General features: G+C 37.6%; 1 protein-coding gene across 7 annotated transcripts in view; it reads right to left on the reverse strand.

Annotated features, from left to right (window-relative positions):
* The window catches only part of LOC129764398 (potassium voltage-gated channel protein Shaker), a 279084-nt gene that overhangs the window by 17232 nt on the left and 238394 nt on the right, over positions 1-23458 (reverse strand). For 4 of the 7 annotated variants that reach the window (XM_055763429.1, XM_055763450.1, XM_055763468.1 and 1 more), the window contains 3 exons: positions 22658-22787; positions 18052-18242; positions 17588-17941 (listed from right to left, as the gene is read on the reverse strand). In XM_055763429.1, the coding sequence (XP_055619404.1) occupies positions 17595-17941; positions 18052-18242; positions 22658-22787 (668 nt within the window). In that variant the 3' untranslated portion in view covers positions 17588-17594. The remainder of the gene's footprint in view (positions 1-17587; positions 17942-18051; positions 18243-22657; positions 22788-23458) is intronic. The other 3 variants (XM_055763439.1, XM_055763475.1, XM_055763460.1) reach the window with 2 other exon arrangements.

The following is a 23458-nucleotide window of genomic DNA, read 5'->3' on the forward strand; positions in this document are numbered from 1 at the left end:
ATTTACTCTCAACGGATAAGGTATTTAGGGCTTGTATCGAATACTGGGTAAATTCGTGATAAGGAAACGGAAGCAAACTGAAGAACGTAACTTACAACTGAAGAAAAATGGGTGGATTGCAACGTGAGTGCGGCTCTTGGTATCCTACTCTTGGCTCATGTGACTCATTTCAGTTGTTATTGGGCCGGTCCGATTGCCACAAGGCAACGGTTTTCCTGTTGATCTTTGCGGAGCCAACCGGCCCTCAAGACAGCAAACTACTTGTCTACAGTTTTCTTAACAGTACCGAAAAACCGCAACGAACTGATCGATTTTTTTTCTTGATTTCGGATGCGAGAAAGCATTTTACTTTAGAGACTTTGGAGTCCTAGTTATTACACAGTGGTGGCATACAATTTGTACTTTCAATAAATAGGTGAGCGGGGTGTACTCTTCGTGTGGGGTGAAGCGTTTTTTGTTGGTTTTTTTTCTTTACTTTTATTTATCTGGTGTAAGTGTGGGTGTGGGGTGCGTCAAGAATGAAGGAGCAATGCAGTACTGGCTTTAACACTGGTGGCTGAAGACAGATTCGATGTTCTTTCCGCTGTACAGGGTGTCTCAGAATAGGTGGCTCCCATTTTTATAGGTATCCTTTGTTACTGTTCACTCGGAGATAAACTGATGTCGACAGATGAAGGCTTATTAAAACGCGGAATGTCAGAAAATTGGGCGACTCTGATTTGGCATATTTTTCGGTGTAAGATTACGACTGTCGAGAACATATTAGTGAGAACTAGAAACCGAATGTAGGTCACGAAAATTGCCCAATTATGAGCGTGTTTCACTCAGTCATTTCTTGATAGATTCACGAGATTTTGGGGACCGAAATATCAGAAAAAGCAACATAAAATGATTTTTCATGAAGGCAATGCTTCGTCACACCGAACAAGACCGGCCACAGAAACGGCTGAACAACTCAATGCAATCATGTGGCCTATTCACTTTTGCTTTCATGTTTCAGTACCTTCGAAAATGGGGGAAAACCAAAAACGTTCTTAGCGAGAAATCCATAGTTTGCCTAAATGATGGAAAAATGTACAGCTTCCAATAACCTCCATTATTTTAAATGAAACATTTCAAACCATGCAAGAATAATTAACGTGTATTTTCAATGAAAAATTTCGGTTTCATATGCATACACCTGGTAAGCAAGAAGTGACTCTAGATCGCGACGCACGATACACAAAACAAGACGGTCAAAACACGATCCCGGAAGATGAACACAGCGATGCGGACGAAGTTAGATGGTGATGGACAATGAAACCTGCCGAAAGGGGAAAGGTGGCTGACAGTTTCGAGCACGCGAAACTGTAGAAGTTCGCTAAGACATATCTGGTGTGGCTGGCTCTCTGTGAGGCTTGAAACATCTAGAATTCGGAATCACAAAACTAGTTGTATCTCGGGATTGGTTAAAAGTACAAAACGTGTGTTCATATAGCAACCTTTTTTGCTCCCCCTATCAGAATTTTGTAAGAAAATCTGTATACTCAGTATAATAATAGAATACAGACGGGTTTCAAGGTATATTCGCAACAAATTTGATTTTATACTTGTATCTGATTACAACAAAAGATATATAAAGTTAGTATGGCACCTGAACTGCGCCTCAACGATTTCCGAAAAAACGTAATCTCAAGAGCGCTCTGTCGAAAAGCACACCTCATGTCATCTTCGATATTCACTCTGTTATGGTGTTTCCATCGACAGCATTGTAGGAAATACAGATTCATATAAATACTACGCAAAAGATAACAACGCTCGTAACGCTAATTTCGCATATCAGGACACAAATCGATCATTTGTAGATCGATGAATTTGTTCTAAAATTGGTCCGAAACTTTCGTCACTGCAAGTCGGAAGGGATTTCTTACCTTGTCCAAATCTTGTTCTTTGATATAAGGAAAATATGTTTCAAGTTTAACTTGCTGTAAAAATCTTGACAAATGCTTTTCAATAGCCTTTTGTACCGTTTCGTCTTCCATCATCATTCACTGAAGAAAGTCTTTCAAACATTTTTTAAGGATCGCGAGGATCGCAAATTTTAGCATATCCAAGAAGGTTTTGTTGCATTTTTGCTAATCATTGTCATCTTCAAAACGAAATAAATATGCAATATTCCCTTGCAATAATTCCCTCCTTTTGATGATCAAATTCCCCACTAGGGCGAAATCACTGATATAACACAATGCAGATAATTTATTGTTCTTTTCAGAAAAAATAGAACAAAATGTTCCGTTACATTTTGGTGAATTTTCCTACTTTTCTTCTGATGCCCTCCGTCAAAGATTGGACTCTCTGTTGATTAATTCAACGGCCATTTTAGTCCACGATCTCTTCATGTCTGCAGCATCCCGAGTCACTTTGGCACCCTTCTTCAAAAAAATTTAAACCTAAACACAGAACATGCAGGAAAAAATGAAAGATTTAGAATGCTTATTTCTCTAACATTTTTTACTGGATCGGAAAGATGTTTGCATCAATTGATAGGGAATATTTCTACGCATCTATCGCAATTAATAAAATGTTATTTTTCATTAGATAAACAGTTGAATAACTGTGAAATGTTAAGCGTTATCTAAACGCCCTAACTGCCTCGTTTTGATTGGTCCGATTTACGGTTTCCCCAACACAGACTTCATAACCACGCAGCCTTGAAGTAATCGGCATTGCAAATACATGAAAGTAGGGGGATTTTCGTTCTCACCGAGATGTGTTCCCTAACATAGACTTCAAAACCAAGCAGCAGTGGAGAAATCGGCATTGCAAATACCTGAAAGTAGGGGGAGATTTTTAGTTCCCACCGAAATGTGTTCCCTAACAGAGATTTCAAAAGCAAGGTGCCTGGGGGAAATCGGCACTCCAAACACATGCAAGTCTGAGGTATTTTTGTTCCGACTGAGATGTGTTTCCCTAGCACAGACTTCAAATCCATGGAGCGTGGGAAAATTGGCATTGCAAATTCATGTAAGTCGGGGCATTTTTGTTCCGACTGAAAGTTGTTGCCCTAACACAGACTTCAAAACCAAGGTGTCTGGGGAAATCGGCTTTGCAAATAAATGCAAATTGCGAACACTTTTGTACTCGCTTGCCTTTGTGCAGACTGGAATATAGTATATGAATATGATATATTTGCACCCGCACGTTTTTTTTTTGATTTCCGGAAAGTGTTTTCCTAACACGGATTACACAACGTTTTGGCTCAGCTATTCAATATTGCATTGAAGGATATGCCTGCATGTCTTCTGCTATCTAAATTTCTACGCATATCATTGGAAGAGTAGGCAAAATGCGCTCGAAGTACATGTCGAAATAGAAAATGAGTGCCTGAAGTTCATCAAATCAAGTAAATTCAGTATTCGAGAAATGCGTACACACGAGAGATACAAACTTCAGAGGGAAATGTAAAATACAATAATCGTTTGATAACTCTTCCGTTGACATATTTTATAAGTCCTAGGCATCATACAAAACGTTAAAGGGCAGTAATTTGATGAACTCGTAATGAAGAACATAATCTGTCACAATGTATGAATTGACCTTACAAGGCATTTGTTCAATATTTTTACTCACAAAGCAAATATATTGAATTAAATTCAATTCGGGAATTATTTTATTCAATCAAAAATTTATTCAATACAAATAAATGATTACTAAACTAACTAACTAAGATAGTCCCTAACTAACTAAACTAAGATAGTCCCACGTCAACTTTGCGGTTATGTCTAAGATGTCACCCATTTTTCTACGTACGTTTCGTTATCCATCAGCATGCATCCTTCCAATTATTTTTTTTTGTTTTTAAGAGGCTTTAAACATTGCAGTTCATTCGCTTCTATGCATCCTTCGTTCTTTGTCAAAATCTTGTTGTAGCTAATAGCTTCCGATAGTAAGTTGCTTTACGACGCGTCCTCTGATCCTTTCGTACAAAAGTTGTACGTTCACGGGAACGTTTCAGCATACGGTTAATTTTTTCACTTTCAGAAATTTCGCGATTTTAGTACCTGACAACGCTGGATTTTTAATGTGTGTGCCCAAAATCAATTTTTTTTTCTCTCGGCTTCCATCCCACACACCTTTTTTGAAATAAAATGGATCAACGAGAATTTTTTACCGTCGAAAGATACAGGTTTATCAAACAATTTGCTGTCAAAAGATTTGAGATACGCCTACTACGACGTCGGCTATAAAATGAACAGTGATTCCAGATTTTAAATGTTTCAAGTTTCACCTTTGGCTTGAAAAGTGACATTTTCATTGCAACCGATACTACGAACGAGTGTCTGGAGAAACGTTCGTTGCCTTTCCTAAAGTAATATTGTTGAGTGCTGTCTGGCGTCCTGTCATTGATGGCTTTTCACATGGAAATCGCAGGCGTTGTATGTTTTGAAGCGGCACGCTCTGTGACCGCTACAAGACTTTTTCAACCACGGTTTGTTTATAAAGTAGCCCTCTTCTGTTGGTGAAATTAGTTGAAGAATTGAAAAGTATTGAAAACCTTGAAGCAACTCCTGGACTGTCACATAGAGAAGTCGTAGTGACATTCGGTGCCGCTTGTAGAAGGTGCCGAAGAAACTATTTGCGAGCAGGATTTCGCTCTTATCGAGTAAGTATAGAACCAAACAGGATGTTGAAGCAGAGTCTAGTGATCAACATTCGTGCTCGGAGGGTTTATGACCATGCTCTGATGAGTAACCAACTATCTGGTCGAAAATTTCACCTAGCCATGGCTTGAGGGGATGTCCCGCAAGATTTAGGGTCGTGTTCGTGGGTAAGTTTGTTCGGAATGCCATGATTTGACGAGATATTTGGTCTTGTAGTGCGAGAACCAAGGTTTATGTAATAAACAACGCGATGGACTCGAAGAGGTACAAAGAAGAATCCCTCAGGAACCGCGTGCTATCTTTCATCAAACAAACAAAGGAAGTTTTGGCCTGATATGGCGAGTAGAGCCTCTACAGCCGGGAGGATGCTCAGTGGTATAGTGACAATGTGATGTATTTCATCGACAAGAACCTGAATTCACCCAACTCCACTCAATAGCGGAAGCCTAAAAAGACTGATAAAAAGAGCCTGGATACTGCACAGAAGAACGAATTTTGAGACGAACATATCAAAGAGATTAATACTAAATGTTTGACGACGGGTATCAGAGCGCACTTATATCAGAAATAAATATAAATAATTTCAATGAGATTCCTCTATGAAAGTGCAATAAAATATCTTTGTTTTTTTTGGGGACGAATGAACTACGGATTAAAGTCCCTTAAAAAAAAGAACAGAGCAGAATTTGTTTTGATTGGCCAACCTTTTTTTCCAAGTATAAAAGTGATTTTTTATCCATGGAGTCTAGCTGGGCAGTGCTTTACGGAACAAACTATACTTCACTTCATTTCTTTGTTTTAAAGAGACTTCAAACTTTGCAGTCCATTCGTCTTCAACATGGAACAAACGCCATAGAGTGGTGTGCCGTCGACAAGGTGCAAGCGATGCTCAAGGACAAGACCCCTACCTCCACACGATCGAGAAATATTGGACGATTGTGAAGCGAAATCAGAATCAGAATTGATTGTAACCGTTTTTTATTGTTTCCATAGGCTCGGAACCAAAGGCTCTATATTTTTTAATTTTGACGTAGGATTACGTCTTTCAGGAACATATTGGGGTACAAATTGAAAATAGAAAATCGAGTACATCGTGAAAATTGTCCAATTTCAAACGCTTATCGCTCAGTCAGTTCATGATGGATCGATGAAATTTTTGCGTCAATCGATTTCGGCACTCCATAACATTTTTTTAAATTGAAGAAAATAATATATGTAATGAGAATAATTATCGAACAATTGAAAAATCTCAACCCCTATCCTAACTAAAATACCCTCTTTTGATTGGTCGAAATTGACGACACATGCGGCGGGTCCCTAACAGAGACATCAAAACCAAGCTACCTGGGGAAAATCAGCATTGCAAATGCATGAAAGTATAGGGAGCTTTTGTTCCTACTGAAATGTATTGCCTAACAGAGACATCAAAACTAAGCTTCCTGGAGGAAATCGGCATTGCAAATACATGAGATTAGAGAGAACTTTTGTTTCTACCGAAATGTGTTCCCTGACAGAGTCATCAAAACCAAGCTGCCAGGGGGGAATCGGCATTGCAAATATAATGTGAGTGATACGATTAATTCTAGCAAATACGATTTAAATTTGGAACTTTAATGTTCATTGCTTCGTGAAATTTCATATCAATGACCTGTCGTGTATTGTGAAAAATTTGGCACACAAATAACTGTAAAATTGTATATGGTAGCAGTTGTGTTAAAAATGACTTGATGTATGAAACGATTTATTTAAATTTTCATAAATAAAAACCAAGGTTTGTTCCTGCTCGAGAACGGATCGTTTGATTTAAACTGTCTGTTTTGTTGTGTTCATTTTTACTCAAGGATAGTTAATTTATTAGCTCTACATATAGTATTAGGTATTGCTAGTCCAACTAGTATTCGTATTGGGTTGAATAAATACTCAGAAAGTAAAAATTATCAAAGAAAATTACTTTTTCCATTTCAAATATGTTTTCTCTATATTAAAGTAACATGTTTTTACTGATGAGAAAAATTGATAATTGTGTTCGGTATTGGTAATAATCTTATATTACATTGGTGAGTTTTTTTTTCTTTATTTCATCCATACATATCATAGGAGGCATCTCGTCCAAGATCACAGAGGGTGGTTTTCATCAAATCTCGTCCCACTGCAGTATATTTTATCTGAAACGCGCCATCCAACGACTGTTTACCATCCTTCTGTCATCATGACTCGGTAAACACTGGTGGAGTGAACAAACAATACCCATCAACGAAACAAAACAGCCCTTTTTAGGGCCACCAAATCATTATCAAATAGTTTAACGATGTAATTCTCCAAACATATCCAAAATCAACAGATAGCCTAACGGAATCCTACGTCAACTATGCGGTCGTGTCGCGGACACAACCCTCCTGTAACTTTTTTTCTGGAAAGCTGATGATTATTTACAAAACATATCTCGATATCAGAGATGCTATTTTTTTCGTTTTTATTTTAAATAAGATATGATTTTTCAAAGTTACAAGGTGGTCCGAAAAATCATTTCTCACCTTTTATCTAAAAATGACATTTTTCGAAAATTCATAACTTTTGAACTACTGAACTAATTCAGATGAACAACATATCAAATTGAAGCCAATGAGTTAATATTACACTTGCAATTTAAATTTCTCACGTGTTTCATCAGTTCTCATCATCGTTAACAGTTTACTGTGATTACCTGGGAAATGTTTCGCAGTTGACTATGAAATATAATCAAATTTAATGTAATTTTCGTCAAAAAAATTACAAAATAAAGTGTCCGAAATTTGAATTCAATCGGTCCGAAATTTGATTTAGTGTCCGAAGTTTGATTCTTATTCGCTTCATTCGAAAAGCATTTTATTCGATGATTTTCTTATGTTTTCAATCAAATAGGTACCAAAGTAGAAAGCTTAAAAGCATATTGAATTAATTTATTAAAACTATCAGCCAAATAATAACTGTGCATAAAGTTTAGTTCTGTTTTCGGCATCATATGCCTTAAGCGTCCGAAATATGATTCAGAACGGTATCTCAAAAACGAAAAAAAATAGCATCTCTGATATTGAGATATGTTATGTAAAAAATTCTCAGCTTTCAAGAAAAAATATAAAAAAATATGGCGCCATCCAGTTAAAAACCATGAAAACAATAAATAACGACTACAATCAGTAGGTACGGAAATAAAATCCATTTTTTTGCAAGTTCAATATTTTTTACGAAAGCTTATTGGCTTCAATTAGATATATCGATCATCTAAATCGTTTATGAACATTTGAAAAAATATTATTTTTGGGAAAAAGTGAAAAAAAAATTCGGACCACCCTAAAATGAAAATGGGCATCCTAATAAAAAAAAATTAAAAAAATGCGGGTCTAATGTTTTGCAATTTTTTTTTATCCCATTTATTTATTTAAGGCTCATTAGTATTTTAGCTGCAACAGAGCCGAATTTTAATCGTGTACATGTCACATGGTTATCATATCTATAATTAGCACATTACACAGTTGCCGTTCGCCAGTATTCCTTCTATACCATTACACATATGGTACATTCACACAGTAGCCATTTAGGCGTAAGAGTATTCTTTCTGTTCTTCCATTATCCAGTTGGACCACCGGACAGCGGAGACAGTTGATTGATCATTGTTGAGTTATTTATAGAACAGCAGCCCGATGTGTCTTGCAGAGCAGAGCAGTTGTATGGATGAATCGATCTTATTTCGACCGTGGATCGATTCTCCATCGCTGATGATTGTTGTGTGGACGTAGCTATTCTGTAACAACACAAAGATGGTCAATGAGGGCCCTGAGTTTTGAACTCACGATCGATCGCTTACTAAGCGAACGCGCAACCAATGTGGCTACGGAGACCCCCAATGTTTTGCAATAAAGAACAAAATTTGCATAACGGTTTGGCATGGAATGGCTGTAAACGGGAGGCTCGGCAGTTTTAAGTTAGAATCCGGATTTACTGTTCATTTTACAGCTGCGGTCATAGTAGGCGTATGGGGCTGTCCACATACCACGTGGACAGAAAAAGCACGATTTTAGATTCCCCCCTCCCCCTCCGTGGACAAGCATGGACATTTTCATACCCCTAACCCCCCCCCTCTGTCCACGTGGACATTTTTCCTTTTCAAATTGAAATAATTAAGGAAATAACTGATTTGCACCTAAATTTCATTTTAATTCCATTTAAGTTGTTTTTATTTCAAATTTTACTAGCTGTACCCTGTACCTGCTTTGTTGTGGCCCATTGTTCTTGTATGGTAAAGAAATGAGTGGCATAACAAAGCACATGCTTCTTGTGAGTTTAATTTTGAAACACTTATGAGTTATCACTTGCTTATAGATATCAGGCGCCAGTAATAATCTATTCAACTTGATTATTTCGCTTTCGTTTGATTCATATGGAATTCCAGTAGAACTTTTACTACAGAGATATTCTCGATCGAATGAAAAGCTCTCCTTTCATTTTGGATTATGAATATTTAATTACATAACGATCGCACCACAAATCGAAGGGCAATTATGGAAACTTGAAAATGTTCTATACAAGATCCAGTTATTGCTTTGACAAATGCATTGTTTTATAACAGAGTTACAGTGTTACAGTGTTACTTGAAATTTTAGATGAAACAAATCTTTGCCCATTCCGGAATATGATCGATCACAGTAAATGCCGATTCATATTCAATCTGGATTTCCGATTCACCTTTAGTCGATAGCGCAAGTCAAAACCTTTTCCGCCATAGTTCGGAGAATTTTCAGAGGGTATTAAAGGCGTTTTAAAATATTTTATATTTATTTAAATCCTTATGGGCCATTCTGCATTGAGTGTCTAGATGACTTTGAAAGTACTTGCGGGGAATAATGACATCAGACAACTCACGATACATTGATTCCCAACTATGGAATGAAGCTCAAATCTCAACTATGAAAGTTGATTTTTTCTTGAGACTCATTTTTTGCTCTAAATTGACCCCAATTCAAAATTACGCTACTTAGAAGAATTTAATTGCCTTCATTTGAAAGATGAGAAAATTTTCTGTTGTGGAACTTTTCAAATAGTGAAAGATAACAATAGGAATAACATTGTGGTGTCGAGGAAGGAATTGTAGAAGGGTTGGAGAGTTTTAATTTTATTGATAGAAACAATATTTTTATAATATTTATAAAAAAATAAAAAAATCCCTTGAAATACGACAAATTTTAAGTATTTTTTAACTTCTAAAAGGTACTTCAATCCATCAATTCAAATGTTTTACAACTGCATTATAAGCGAAATTTTTTGAAAAAAAAAAGAATATTGGGTCAACAGATTCAAGTTTGAAGACTAGTGGTGCATGGATCATTTCACGCAAATGTAAATATTGATTCCTAGAAATTGACGGAATTCCAATACTTTGAAAAATTCTACCTTTTCGAGAAAAGTAATGCGAGAAAATAATTTTACACGAAATTCTGCATGAAAAATTATACAGACATTATTATCCTAAGACTAACTGTTCTCGAGATAGAACAAAATCTATAGAAAATTATATTTGATGAAAAAACCATATATGTAATATCATGAAAACTTAACCATTATGGAATCGTTTATTTTTTATAGGTTTGGGCTATGTATAGCCCGAAACTATGAAATTATAGGATCATACAAAATAGTTCAGTCGCTCGCAGTTTACATGAGTTATTTTCAGAATATAGATTTCAGTGAAGAAGTTCAATGATATTAGTAAAAATATATGAAGCACTCTCAGACAGCTCAATCCGTTTATTAATAAATATGGAATACTCAGGATGGGTGGAGAGTTTTGAAGTTCTTGAATATGGATCAGTTTTTATTTAATTTTGAATGTATCGGTCTATATTTGAAAAAATATTTATTGTTCGTGTCCACGTGGACATAGTCTATACCCCCTCCCTCCTATCCGTGGACAAGCGTTGACATTTTCATACCCCCTACCCTCCCTAAAATTGTCCACGTGGTATGTGGACAGCCCCTATCTGAAATATTTTGACAGCAAATTGTTTGGAAAACCTGTATCTTTCGTCGGTAAAAATTAAAAGTTGATCTGTTCTGGTTTGAAAAAGTTGTGCAGGATGCAAGTCGAGAGAAGAAATTTGATTTTGAACACTCACATTAAAAACCCGACGTGGTCAGGTACTAAACTCGCGAAATTGCTGAAAGTGGCCGCTGTATGTGTGGGCCCTCATTGACCATCTTTGGGTTGTTACAGAATAGCTACGTCCACGCAACAATCATCAGCGATGGAGATCGATCCACGGTCGAAATAAGATCGTTTCATCCATACAACTGCTCTGCTCTGCCAGACACATCGGGCTGCTGTTCTATAAATAACTCAACAATGATCAATCAACTGTCTCCGCTGTCCGGTGGTCCAACTGGATAATGGAAAAACAGAAAGAATACCCTTACGCCTAAATGGCTACTGTGTGAATGTACCATATGTAATGTTCGGTTTCCGCTGGTAAATTTGCCAGGAAGTTCTTGATTTTACAAGGGATTTGAAGCTGCGGGCAGAAAACCAAGGTTCTCGTCACGAACAAGACAACGGAAGAGTACGTTCAGAAACGTTTTCTTCCGATTATAAAGGCGGTCTGGTGAAGTTTTGGCCACATTTGACAAGCTGGCACCTATGGTCGAGAGGTGCTTCAGTGGTACCGTGATAATGAGGTCGATTACATTTGAAAAGAACTCAATCCTCCAATTGCGTCCAATCGAAGAATGTTGGGTAATTGTCAGGCGGAAATTGAAAAAGGGTGCCGAAGTGACTTAGAATGCTGTAGACAAGAAGAGATCGTGGAATAAAATTGTCGTTTAGGTTGACCAGCAGAAAGTCCAAACATTGATAAAGGCTACCCGAAGAAAAGTACGAAAATTCATCAAGACTATCGCGGTATTTTGTTTTCAATATTTTTTCAGAAAAGAGCAATAAATTATCTGCATTTTGATATAAAAAACTTTTTGTACCTGTTTAAGCATTAGCCCAAAGTTTTATAGCAACTTAGGAAATGAATTTCTGATATTCGCATGGCATGAGCCCACCGTGCAATTACTACATTCGTTAGCAGCTAGGATACGAAAGATCAGCCCATAAACGATCGATCGCTTTCACGATCGTCGATAGGGCCGAAGATAAGCAATAGAGAACTATAGATTAAATATCTATTGCGATAGATAGACTTAAGTCAGTTGAAAATAAAATCTCAAGTAGTCACCTCTTGGAATAAAATCAACTGTTTAAAATAAACCGTTAGTGACAAATTCACAAGTCGCGTTTTCTGATTGAAACCGGAAAATAGAAGTGCATGTTCAAACATTTTGGTCCTTCGAACCGGATCTGAACCAGTGACCTATGGATATAGTCCACTGCTCTACAAGTATACAAGTATTGTTCAAGTGAAACAAAGTGTCTACAACAATGCCTTCGGAAAATCTAAGGCTATTGTCCAAGCAAGAGCGTGTGTTACGTATCTCGCTGGAAAATGTGGCTGATTTCGTACAGTCCTATGAGGAAGGAACGGACAAACAATCCTTGGAACTGAGGTTAGCCAAACTGGACGAATTATTGGAGAAATTCATCAGTGTTCGAATGCAAATGGAGATCTTAGCCGACGATGCGGATGACATGGAACTTACAGAAACCAAAGCGACTCAAGAGGAACGAATTCGACAAAGGGATACGATCAACGCCACCATCATCAAGGATTTTGAAAATTCTGTGTACGATTTGAAGCAAACTATTCTGGGCTATCTCACAACAGCAAACAGGAATCACCCAATGCCAAATGGTTCGAGACAATCCACGGTTGATTCACAGTCCCGAGTGAAACTTCCAGACCTCAGACTGCCTTCGTTTAGTGGACAGATGTCGGACTGGGTTACTTTCCGTGATACATATAAGAACTTAATCCATAATGATGTTAGATTATCAGATATGGATAAGTTCACATACCTGCGAACATCGCTCACCGGAGACGCTCTGCAGGAAATCGCATCGATTGAGATCTGTTCCAACAATTATATTATCGCGTGGAATGCTTTGGAGAGTGTGTATGAGAACAAGAAATTATTGGTTATGACGCATTTAGATTCCTTATTCGCATTGGAGCCGTTACGTCAGGAGAATTTCGAATCACTAAACAAATTAGTTAGTGGTTTTGAAACAAATTTGCAAATGTTAAACAAAATTGGTGAGGAGACGGAAGGATGGAGTACCTTACTACAGTACATGCTATGTAAACGTTTACACCCAAACACATTGAGACACTGGGAGTCTCATTATAGTTGTAAAGAAGTTCCGAAATATAAAGAGATAATAAAATTTCTGAAATCACACTGTTCAATGTTGCAATCTATCACGCCAACAAAGGCAATACAGTCCGACAATCGAAAGTTATATCGTCCTACTATCAGTCACGCTAGTGTTCAATCAAATAAATGCTCTTTTTGTTCAGAGCCTGTTCATTCTGTATTCAAATGTTCCAAATTTTCTAAAATGAATGTTCCAGACCGACTAGATGCAGTAAAAAGAAATTCGCTATGTATTAATTGTTTGTCACCTGCACATATAGCCAGATTCTGCACGCGGGGATCATGTCACCATTGTGGTCAACGCCATCACACGCTACTTCATTCGAGTTCATCACCCACTGTGGGTTCACAAGCTAAGCCACAGTCAGGACAATTGTCTTTTAAGAAATACCAAGGACAAAACCCGCAACCACCGCGAAATCAAACATTTTCAACGCCAATTGATCGCTCAACACACATTCAGCAAATAACGAGACACAACACAGAATCACACGATAATCCAACAACAAATGCAAGCAAAGCTCAATCACACAAATTCGCCACAGACACCCCCAGTACAAGTTACCACACTGCACCCGCAATGAATACAGAATACACTTCACGTACAGTGTTGCTCTCCACTGCCGTTGTAGGCATCACGGATCAGTACGGAAATTCGATGCTCGCTCGTGCGTTGCTGGACTCTGGCTCGCAGCGATGCTACATGTCGGAAAGCTTTTCCCAGAAGCTCAAGTTTAAGAGATCTCGTGAACATTTACCTGTTGTCGGAATTGGAGGTTCATGCACAGCTTCAACTCAAGCAGTACTAGCTAAAATGAATTCTTGTGTCACAGAGTACACGACGCGATTGAAATTCCACGTGCTACCACGTGTCACTGTTAACCTTCCCGTACAAAGTATTAACATAAACAGCTGGAAAATTCCTAATGAAGTCGTCTTAGCTGATACAACTTTCCACGAGTCTCGTGCGGTGGATCTTATAATAGGAGCAGAAATTTATTTAGACATTATCCTAGAAAGTCAGCAAATCAAATTGACCGAATCTGGTCCAACGTTACAGAACACACAGTTGGGCTGGATTGTCTCGGGAACAATTCCAGACGAAGCATGCTGTTATTCATCGATCGTCTCACATTCTTCCGAATCAGTCGAAGATCAATTAATGCGATTCTTCGAGTTAGAATTATGTCGTACCACTAGTACTTTTTCGTTGGAAGAAACCGCATGCGAAAAACATTTCGAACGAACCACAAAGAAAGATTGTTCGGGAAAATTTATAGTGCATTTACCCCAGAAACCATACTTAATCGATCGTCTCGGCGAATCGAGATCGATAGCTTTGCGTAGATTTTCAGCGTTGGAGAAAAGACTCAACGCAAATGTAAATGTCAAACAAATGTACTCTAATTTCATTAACGAGTATCGAAACCTGAACCACATGCGCGAGGTATTACCTATTGACGAGGAGAAATCCATGCAAACACCCATTAATTCTGGACAACCGTCATCCACTCACCACGCTGATTGCAACTCATTATCACGAAACCCTTCTTCATGCTGGCCAACAACTGATGATCTCCAGTATGCGCGAGAGATTCTGGCCTATTGGAGCAAGAAATGTAACACGCAAAGTGATACACAGATGTCTCAAATGCTTCAGAACACGTCCAAAAAGTCACGAACAAATAATGGGTGACTTACCAGTTGAACGCGTCACACCAGCACCACCCTTCACGAGAGTGGGAGTGGATTATTGCGGACCGTTCAACGTCCAGTATCCGTATCGAAAAGGTAAACCAATCAAATGTTTCATCGCAGTGTTCATTTGTCTAGTGGTCAAGGCTATCCACCTGGAAATAGTCGCAACCCTCACAACTCAGTCATTCATCGCAGCGTTAAAACGATTTGTCGCACGCCGTGGTCGTCCAGAAATTATCATGTGTGACAATGGCCGAAATTTCGTCGGAGCTCGGCGTGAATTGGACGAATTGAGAAGGTTATTCAATAACCAAAGAGAATCGATATCGAAGGAAGCAGCTACTGAAAATATAAATTTCAAATTTATTCCGGCAAGGTCTCCCAATTTTGGCGGTCTCTGGGAGGCAGCAGTCAAATCGATGAAGAGTCACATGAAGAGAACATTGGGCAATGTCATACTTCATTCAGATGAATTGGCCACCTTAGTAGCTCAAATCGAAGCTTGCCTTAACTCGAGGCCAATTACACCTCTCAGCAACGATCCGAACGATTTAACCGTCCTTACACCAGGACACTTCCTTATAAATCGACCTCTAATGGCGATTCCTGAACCATCTTTACAAGAAATACAGGAATCGAGACTCTCCAAGTGGCAACGTGTCCAGAACTATCTCCAACAATTGTGGAGACGATGGTCGACACAATATCTATCAAATTTACAAAATCGTACGAAATGGACGAAACAGCGGAAAAATCTATTCGTTGGCACGATGGTTCTGCTGCGAGATGAGAATTTACCCCCTCTCAAATGGAGTTTAGGACGAATTATCGATATACACACCGGCGAAGATGGTAACATCAGAGTGGTTAAGGTACGCACAAAGGACGGAGTTTACGTGCGAGCCATCTCCAAAGTCTGCATTTTGCCGATAGCAGACAACGAGTCACCATCAACTGAGGAATAATTTTTCCTTCATCATGCGCTTATAGCGCTGCGGAGACCAACGTTCCAGTGGGTCTCCGCATTCCAGTTAAGTCTTTCGTTAATAAATTATTCCATAAAAATTCAAAAAAATGTATGTCCTCCATAGCAAATCTCCAGCCAGGCATGGCTGCCGGTCATCTCAGCGAATCACGCGCATATTTTTCTGGAAAATCAACCCCAGCTCATCTAAGTTCCTGTTCCTTAAATTTCATAGGGCGTCAAGTAAACAGTGGGGGTAAAGGTACCTCCACGCGAAGTTATGTATCCTGACATCGTTTCTGTTCTCGCAATCAATCACTCTTCTACTCAATTGGCAGGACACAAAAATTGAACTCGCGCAGCATAATCCAGAATCAGATCTACAAGAGCGGACATGAGGATTCTACGTCGGGATCTCCAGAGAAGAGATCACATCAATTTCCACAACATATTCATCATCAGTCGATCGGTCATCGGAAGCGCGAAACGCGCTTGCGGAGGCGGACCGCCTCCGCAGATCAGGGAAGTCGTTTACCAATTGTCAATTCTTAGTAAAAAATCGCCTCTCATTTTACTTATAGCATCAATGGAGCCACCATGCTATGGCTCTCACGTCGTGAATGGCAGAACCTCCATCTACAGTCCATGAGTCCATACATCGAGAGGACATCACCAGTCAGGCGAAGATATTTACTACATTCATCCATATGGGAACCCATCATAATGGAGACGCTGAATACTGCACGAAGCAATGTTTACTATGCTTCATGAAGAAGCATTTCATGATTTTTCATATTAATTTATATTGTATCATCCGGATAGGAAATTACAGTTATAGCTCATATGTGTGTAAGGTTGAAAGCAAATTGCATTTCAAGGCGGCCGGTATGTTTAAGCATTAGCCCAAAGTTTTATAGCAACTTAGGAAATGAATTTCTGATATTCGCATGGCATGAGCCCACCGTGCAATTACTACAATCGTTAGCAGCTAGGATACGAAAGATCAGCCCATAAACGATCGATCGCTTTCACGATCGTCGATAGGGCCGAAGATAAGCAATAGAGAACTATAGATTAAATATCTATTGCGATAGATAGACTTAAGTCAGTTGAAAATAAAATCTCGAACGAAGTAGTCACCTCTTGGAATAAAATCAACTGTTTAAAATAAACCGTTAGTGACAAATTCACAAGTCGCGTTTTCTGATTGAAACCGGAAAATAGAAGTGCATGTTCAAACAGTACCTTTAACCAATTCCGAAATACAACTGAGTTTGTGATTCTAATCTCTCTGATTTAAAATCTAAATCGCTTTAGATTTGGTCGATCGAAAGCTTAGTTGAATATTTTTTTAATGCATTTTACATAATTGAACTCCAAAAAGAGGAATTATGTCATTTTTGAAATGAAGCATTCATGAATTTGGTTACGCCAAATCTTGATCGGCTGGAACGGCCTTCAACGACTTCATCAATTTCAGAATGCTGCAGTTCTAGACTGTCGGTATAAGAGTCTCGTTAGCAAAAATGTGGGGATAACATTGAATTATATTTCGATTTTTGAAGTGATTTTTGAGCCAAGATATTCGCATTAGATGTTTAATGTCAAAAGCCCTGAAAAAAAAATCTGTACAGTCTAAAACTCTTCTCTCTGAGCACAAACCACTAAATTATTATTCGTCATGAAGTTTAACTCAACATGGATCTGGATTGAGCACGCCTTATTCTGAGAAACCCTGTGTAAGCAGTGTAAAGCATTCACGGCAATCTTTAGCTTGCAGCTTTCTCAAGAGAACAAATGAAAATTACGGTCCGTCCATCACAGGACAGCTTTGCTGTGTGTAAATGACACTGCTTCCGGTTCTGCCACCACGTGTCGCCACCGTGTGGACAACTATAATTCAGGAAATCAAGAGATAAACTAGCAGAAATAATCATACCCAGTAGTCAGACATCGGTTTCGATACTAACGGCTAATGCGCTATTGTGGCGTTGCTGCAGGTTATTATTCGCTCCCGCACCGCCGCCGCCACCGCCTCCACCACTACCGGGGAGGCCTCCACCACCCCCACCGCCAACGCCGCCAACGCCGCCAACGCCGCCGCCGTTCGACGGTTGCTTACAGCAGTTTTGCTGCTGCTGCAATTGTTGTTTATCGGTAAGATGCGCCCCTAAATATGGAACCATACGATTTTGTTCACCTAGTAGGCCCGGCGTTGTCTCGACCCCGTCCTCCAAATCCATCATGTCGGACGACGATTCGGACAACGAGTTGTTTTTCTTTAGATGTTGACCTGTTGAAACAAAAAGAGAGAGAGAGAGAGAGAGAGAGAGATACCATAGGAATCGTATCGAATGTTGGAGACCCCTCCGTCGGACCGGACCAGAATAAAAAAAGACTTACCCAAAGTGCCAGGAAGATACGGACAGCTGGTGACGTGGTTGAAGTTCTGGCTCTGCATCTCCTCCTGATCCGTCTCGCGATGGTAGAAATAGTTGAAGTTGCTGACGATAACCGGGACGGGCAGTGCGATCGTAAGCACACCGGCAATCGCGCACAACGAACCGACGATTTTTCCCCACACACCGACCGGTCTGTTGTTGTTGTTGTTGTTGATTGTTGATTGTTGATTGTTAGGTGTGGGTGGTAGTTTCAGACGGAAAACGGAAACAAAATGGAAGAGGACCTTGTGTTAGAAATACAGGTTTTGGCAAACACACATACACACAGACACAAACACACGCACAGTGATTCAGTGACTAGAAGTAGGCAGTGAGCTGAAGATAAAGCGCGAGATAAAGTGTGTTTGTGTGGGTGTGGATGTGCGTGTGATTGACTTATGTGTAAAATGGGGAAATATGGGAAAATGTGGAACAATGTATCCGGATGAGAGTGTGGCTGAAAATGGCTATGGTTGCAACATGCAGTTTACGACAATCACACCGATAGTGTATGCGCCACCAGAACCGATGGGTAGATAGGCTGCGATAAGTGCCCAAACACTTGGAAATCATCAAGCACGAAGAACATCGGCAAAAGTGAGCATCCTGAGTAATGCCAAAACAAAAAAATATTGATGAAGAAAAACACTCGAAAGCTTTTGTTCTGTATGTACAGGCGCGGGTCCTTCACGGATGCTTGCATGCTTTTGTTTCGGTAGTTATAATTAACGATGCAAACATAGGAAGAAAACAATAGGATTCCATACTCAATCAAAGTGTATAGTAGCGATCAAGAGATGATACAAGCTTGGAGATGAAATTGATCAAAACAAAAGGAAAACAAAACTGAAGGATAAACTCTTTTCCACATGTCATTTCAGTCATGTGTAAAAATGAAGAAAAAAAAAACAAATTAGGTGTGCCAATTGGCCGGCTCTGTTTCTATCATGATTTCTGCATGCAGCTAATGGAATCGATGCCCTGTTTCTAATTAACGAGTCGAAGCGGGGTATGGTTTTCATAATCTAATCTATTGAGTGAGAGATTTTGTTCTGATCTGTTGTAATTTTTAGCGAATGACAGATGGGTTCAGACGGGGTCCTATTCGATCAGCTAAAAACTACTGCGGGATGAGTTCTACTGTTTGTTGAGGTGTTTGGTGGTTTGGAAGGACAAAACAAGGACCGTTTGGCTGAAGCCAGAAAATGTGTGTTGTCACGTGAGTAGAAATTGCACACTTGTGTGTTTGTTTTTTTTAAATGAGAAATATGAGCAAAAATGTAAAGATGCGTGTGTATAATTTCGGCACAATTACGAGCAGTTGGATCGGATGTTTTATAATGTTGATTTTCGTGTGGATAGGTCAAGACAAAGAGAGACGGACAGACAGACAGACAGATGAGCAATTCCAAATGAAATCGACAAATGACAAAACATGAGTATTTTTCATTCGAATGAACGTTTGTATTCCGTTTGGGTAGGAGGAAATATGAGTTTTCCACAGCATTTGGGGATTTTTTGACTCAAGTGTAATTTTTGAAAAGGGCGTATCGTTTTCAGGAGGAGAAATCTTTGATAATTTATAACTCAAAAATTACGAATCCTACCGAAACAGTTTCTTAGAAAGAGTTATAGAGTATTGATGTCCAAACGTGAACAAAATGTACACTGAGAAAAAAATTAGTACTCTTTTTTTTTATTTACAAAAAAAAACTTGAATTTGCAATATCTAAAATACTTATTTTTATTTTTTTTCATATAAAACAAGTCATGTAGGAAATTTAAAAAAATGGGTACAAGATGGTAAAACTTTCTGTTGACGAGCTTTGTGAAACATCGAATTTTTATGAATTCTCGAAGCTTCAGATTTTTGTATGTTAACAATCATTTTTAGCCAAAAATTATTAATCCTGATGTGATTTAAAATAAAAAAAGCTCTTTATCAATCTCGTTCTAAATGCAGCCATTCTCGAGATATTTGAAAAAACATTTCTAATTTATTGACTTTTTCAATTTCATTTTTTTCAAAATTTATAAATGTATTTTTTATTGTTTTTTTAATCTTTTCATATAAAACAAAAGTCATGTAGAAAATTTAAAAAATGGGTACAAGATGGAAAAACTTTTTTTTGACGAGCTTTGTGAAACATCGAATTTTTATGAATTTTCGAAGCTTCGGAGTTTTGTATGTTAGCAATCATTTTTAGCCAAAAATTATTAATCCTGATGTGATTTAAAATAAAAAAACCTCTTTATCAATCTCCTTCTAATTGCAGCCATTCTCGAGATATTTGAAAAAAACATTTCTAATTTATTGACTTTTTCAATTTCATTTTTTTAAATTTATAAATGTATTTTTTATAGTGTTTTAATTTTTTCATATAAAATAAAAGTCATGTACAAAATTTAAAAAAAAAATAGTCCTATTAAAACTATTTTTGACGAACTTTGTGGAACATCGAATTTGTATGAATTTCCGAAACTTCGAATTGTTTTACGTTAGTAATCATTTTAGCCACAAATTATGAATCCCGATGTGATTTAAAATAAAAAAGCTCTTTGCCAATCTCCTTCTAAATGCAGCCATTCTCAAGATATCTAAAGAAATATTTCTAATTTATTGTGTTTTTTATAGTAAATAGGCTCTTTTAATATGTTTGTCGTGTTATACCGCCATGTTCATGAAATTTTATGAATTTGCTTATAATTTTCAACAACTTTTCCACATACATCATTATGGTAAAACTATACTTTTAGGAATTACGTTGGAAATCATTTGAAGACATGGGAGTTAATACTCACAAAACGTAACGATAATGTTTTTCAACGTAACTCCTAAACATATTGTTTTACCAGAATGATGTATGTGGAAAAGTTGTTGAAAATTATAAGCAAATTCATAAACATTCATAAACATGGCGGTATAACACGACAAACATATTAAAAGGGCCTGTTTACTATAAAATACACAATAAATTAGCGATATTTTGTCAAATATCTCGAGAATTGCTGCATTCAGAAGGAGATTGATAAAGAGCTTTTTTGTTTTAAATCAGATCATGATAATTCTTAAATTGTGGCTTAAAATGATTGTCAACATACGAAAATTCGAAGTTTCGAAAATTCATAAAAACTCGATATTCCACAAAGTTCGCCAAAAACAGTTTTACCATCCTGGACTCATTTTTTTAAATTTTCTGCACGACTTCTATTTTATATGAAAAAATAAAAATAAAATAAAAACTATGTATTTTAGATATTGGAAAATAAAGTTTTTTTTGTAAATAAAAAAAAGAGTACTAATTTTTTTTTCTCGGTACAGCGCGGACTCGATTATATACAGTTTCTGATTTCTTTTCACTATATATAATCCTGTATATAATCGAATTTTTTTTATTCGTTTTTTTTTGCATGTATTTTTCTTTTTTTTTTGAATATAAAAGAGGAATTTAATTTTTGATTCATCCCCTTAAAGTCAGAAAACACATTTCTCACATGACTAAAAAAATTATCCAGATTCTCTCAGAGGGTGATAGACGATCATATTTGATGGAAAAAATCCTTCTACGCATATGTTCGAATTTCAACAATGACAGAGTTATAGAACTTTTTTTTTGTTTCGGACTCTGTTGCCTCGAACTGGCTCTACATTGCAAAGTACGCTACGGAAGACGATTTTGTTGCTTTCATTTGAAAGATGAGAAAATTTGATACAGGATATAGTAGTGGAACATCTAAATTAATGGATTTTAATAACATTTTGGAAGTGAAAAACTTAAGTTAGTAATCGTTAATGTATTATTATTAATGTCTTCCTGATTTTTTTCATTAAACTGGATTGTTTCTATCAATCAAATTGAAGCTCTCTAACCGCTCTACAATTTGTTCTTTGACACCCAACTTCTATCTATCTTAATTTGGCTGCAATATCGATATAATTAAATCTTGATGAAAATTCAAGTAAAATCTTCAAAAATCACAATTTTTACCCCACTGTATATGAATTAGTCACTTAAATTACACCTTAACGTTGAAAGGTTACATTTCTTCTTGAAATAAGTCATATTTGAAACATAAAAAAAAAATATTTTTTTTCAAACTGTATATAATCGAGTCCGACCTGTATATATTATTTTCACGTTTGGACATCAATCCTCTATAACTCTTTCAAAGACACTATTTCGGTACGACTCATAGTTTTTGAGACATAAATTATCAATGATTTCTCTTACTACAATCGATACGCCCTTTTCAAAAGTTACACTTGAGTCAAAAAATTCCCAAATGCTGTGGAAAACTCATATTTCCTCCAACCCAAACGGAATGCAATCTTTCGTTCGAATCAAAAATACAAGTTTTTAAAATCTGCATTTTTAGTTCGATGTTATTTGGAATTGCACAGAGGGAGGGAAAAGAGAGCGATAAGAGATTATATAGCTGGCACTAGTGAGAAGGGGTGGGGGAGCGATAGGCGTAAGGTGATGCGAAATTAGGTAAACAATGCGAGATGCTGGTAGGAACTATAAAAAGTGACAGTGAAAAGGTGTGAGAGGTTGAGCGAAACATACGTCATGTCACCATATCCAACAGTAGTCATGGTAACCACAGCCCACCAAAATGCATCTGGTATGGACTTGAAGAATGAATTTTCGCTGCCTGCTTCCGCGAAATAAACAGCCGATGAGAAGAGCACAACGCCTAGAAAAAGCACCGAAGAGAGATACAAAAAAGAAAGAAAGAAATAAACAAAGATGAAAGCGACCGTTGCTCGAGTAATATACTAGCTTCTTTAGCGAAACCGTTGCTCCCTAGCCCAAGCTTCCGTTAGCCGTCGGTTTCCGAGATTTTTACGTTTTTTTTTTCTCTTCTTGCATCACTCACTCACACAACTGGAAACATATCTCTTTTAATACATTCTATTATATTTCGGCAAACTTGCTTCCATTTCACAAAATCTCTCCAAATTGTTCTGTAACCCTTTCAGTGTTTCACCCTATTGACCCTAACCTATTTCCGCGAGAAAACATAATACAAATCATAAACAAACTTAAACCAAAAAAAAAAAAATTACGATGAAAATAATCCCAATAACGATGATCGGAAACCAAGGTGTCAGAAAACATCTGAAGGGGATGAAACAGACACGCACACGCACACACACAGACAGATGACAAACTTACGTAATCATACCGTACAACATCAATAAAAAAAAACAATACGTGTGTCAACACACTTGAGGGGGAAGATTGGCCTACTAGGATCTCATCCGAAAACTCGTTTGGTAACTTTGCGACGAATGCCAATGCCACCTTCAAGTGGGAGACCTTGCGTTGAGCTTCTTTTTTTTCATTCGATTATATTATTATTTT

The sequence above is a fragment of the Toxorhynchites rutilus genome, chromosome 1 (genome assembly GCF_029784135.1).
Source record: "Toxorhynchites rutilus septentrionalis strain SRP chromosome 1, ASM2978413v1, whole genome shotgun sequence".
Lineage (NCBI taxonomy): Eukaryota > Metazoa > Arthropoda > Insecta > Diptera > Culicidae > Toxorhynchites > Toxorhynchites rutilus.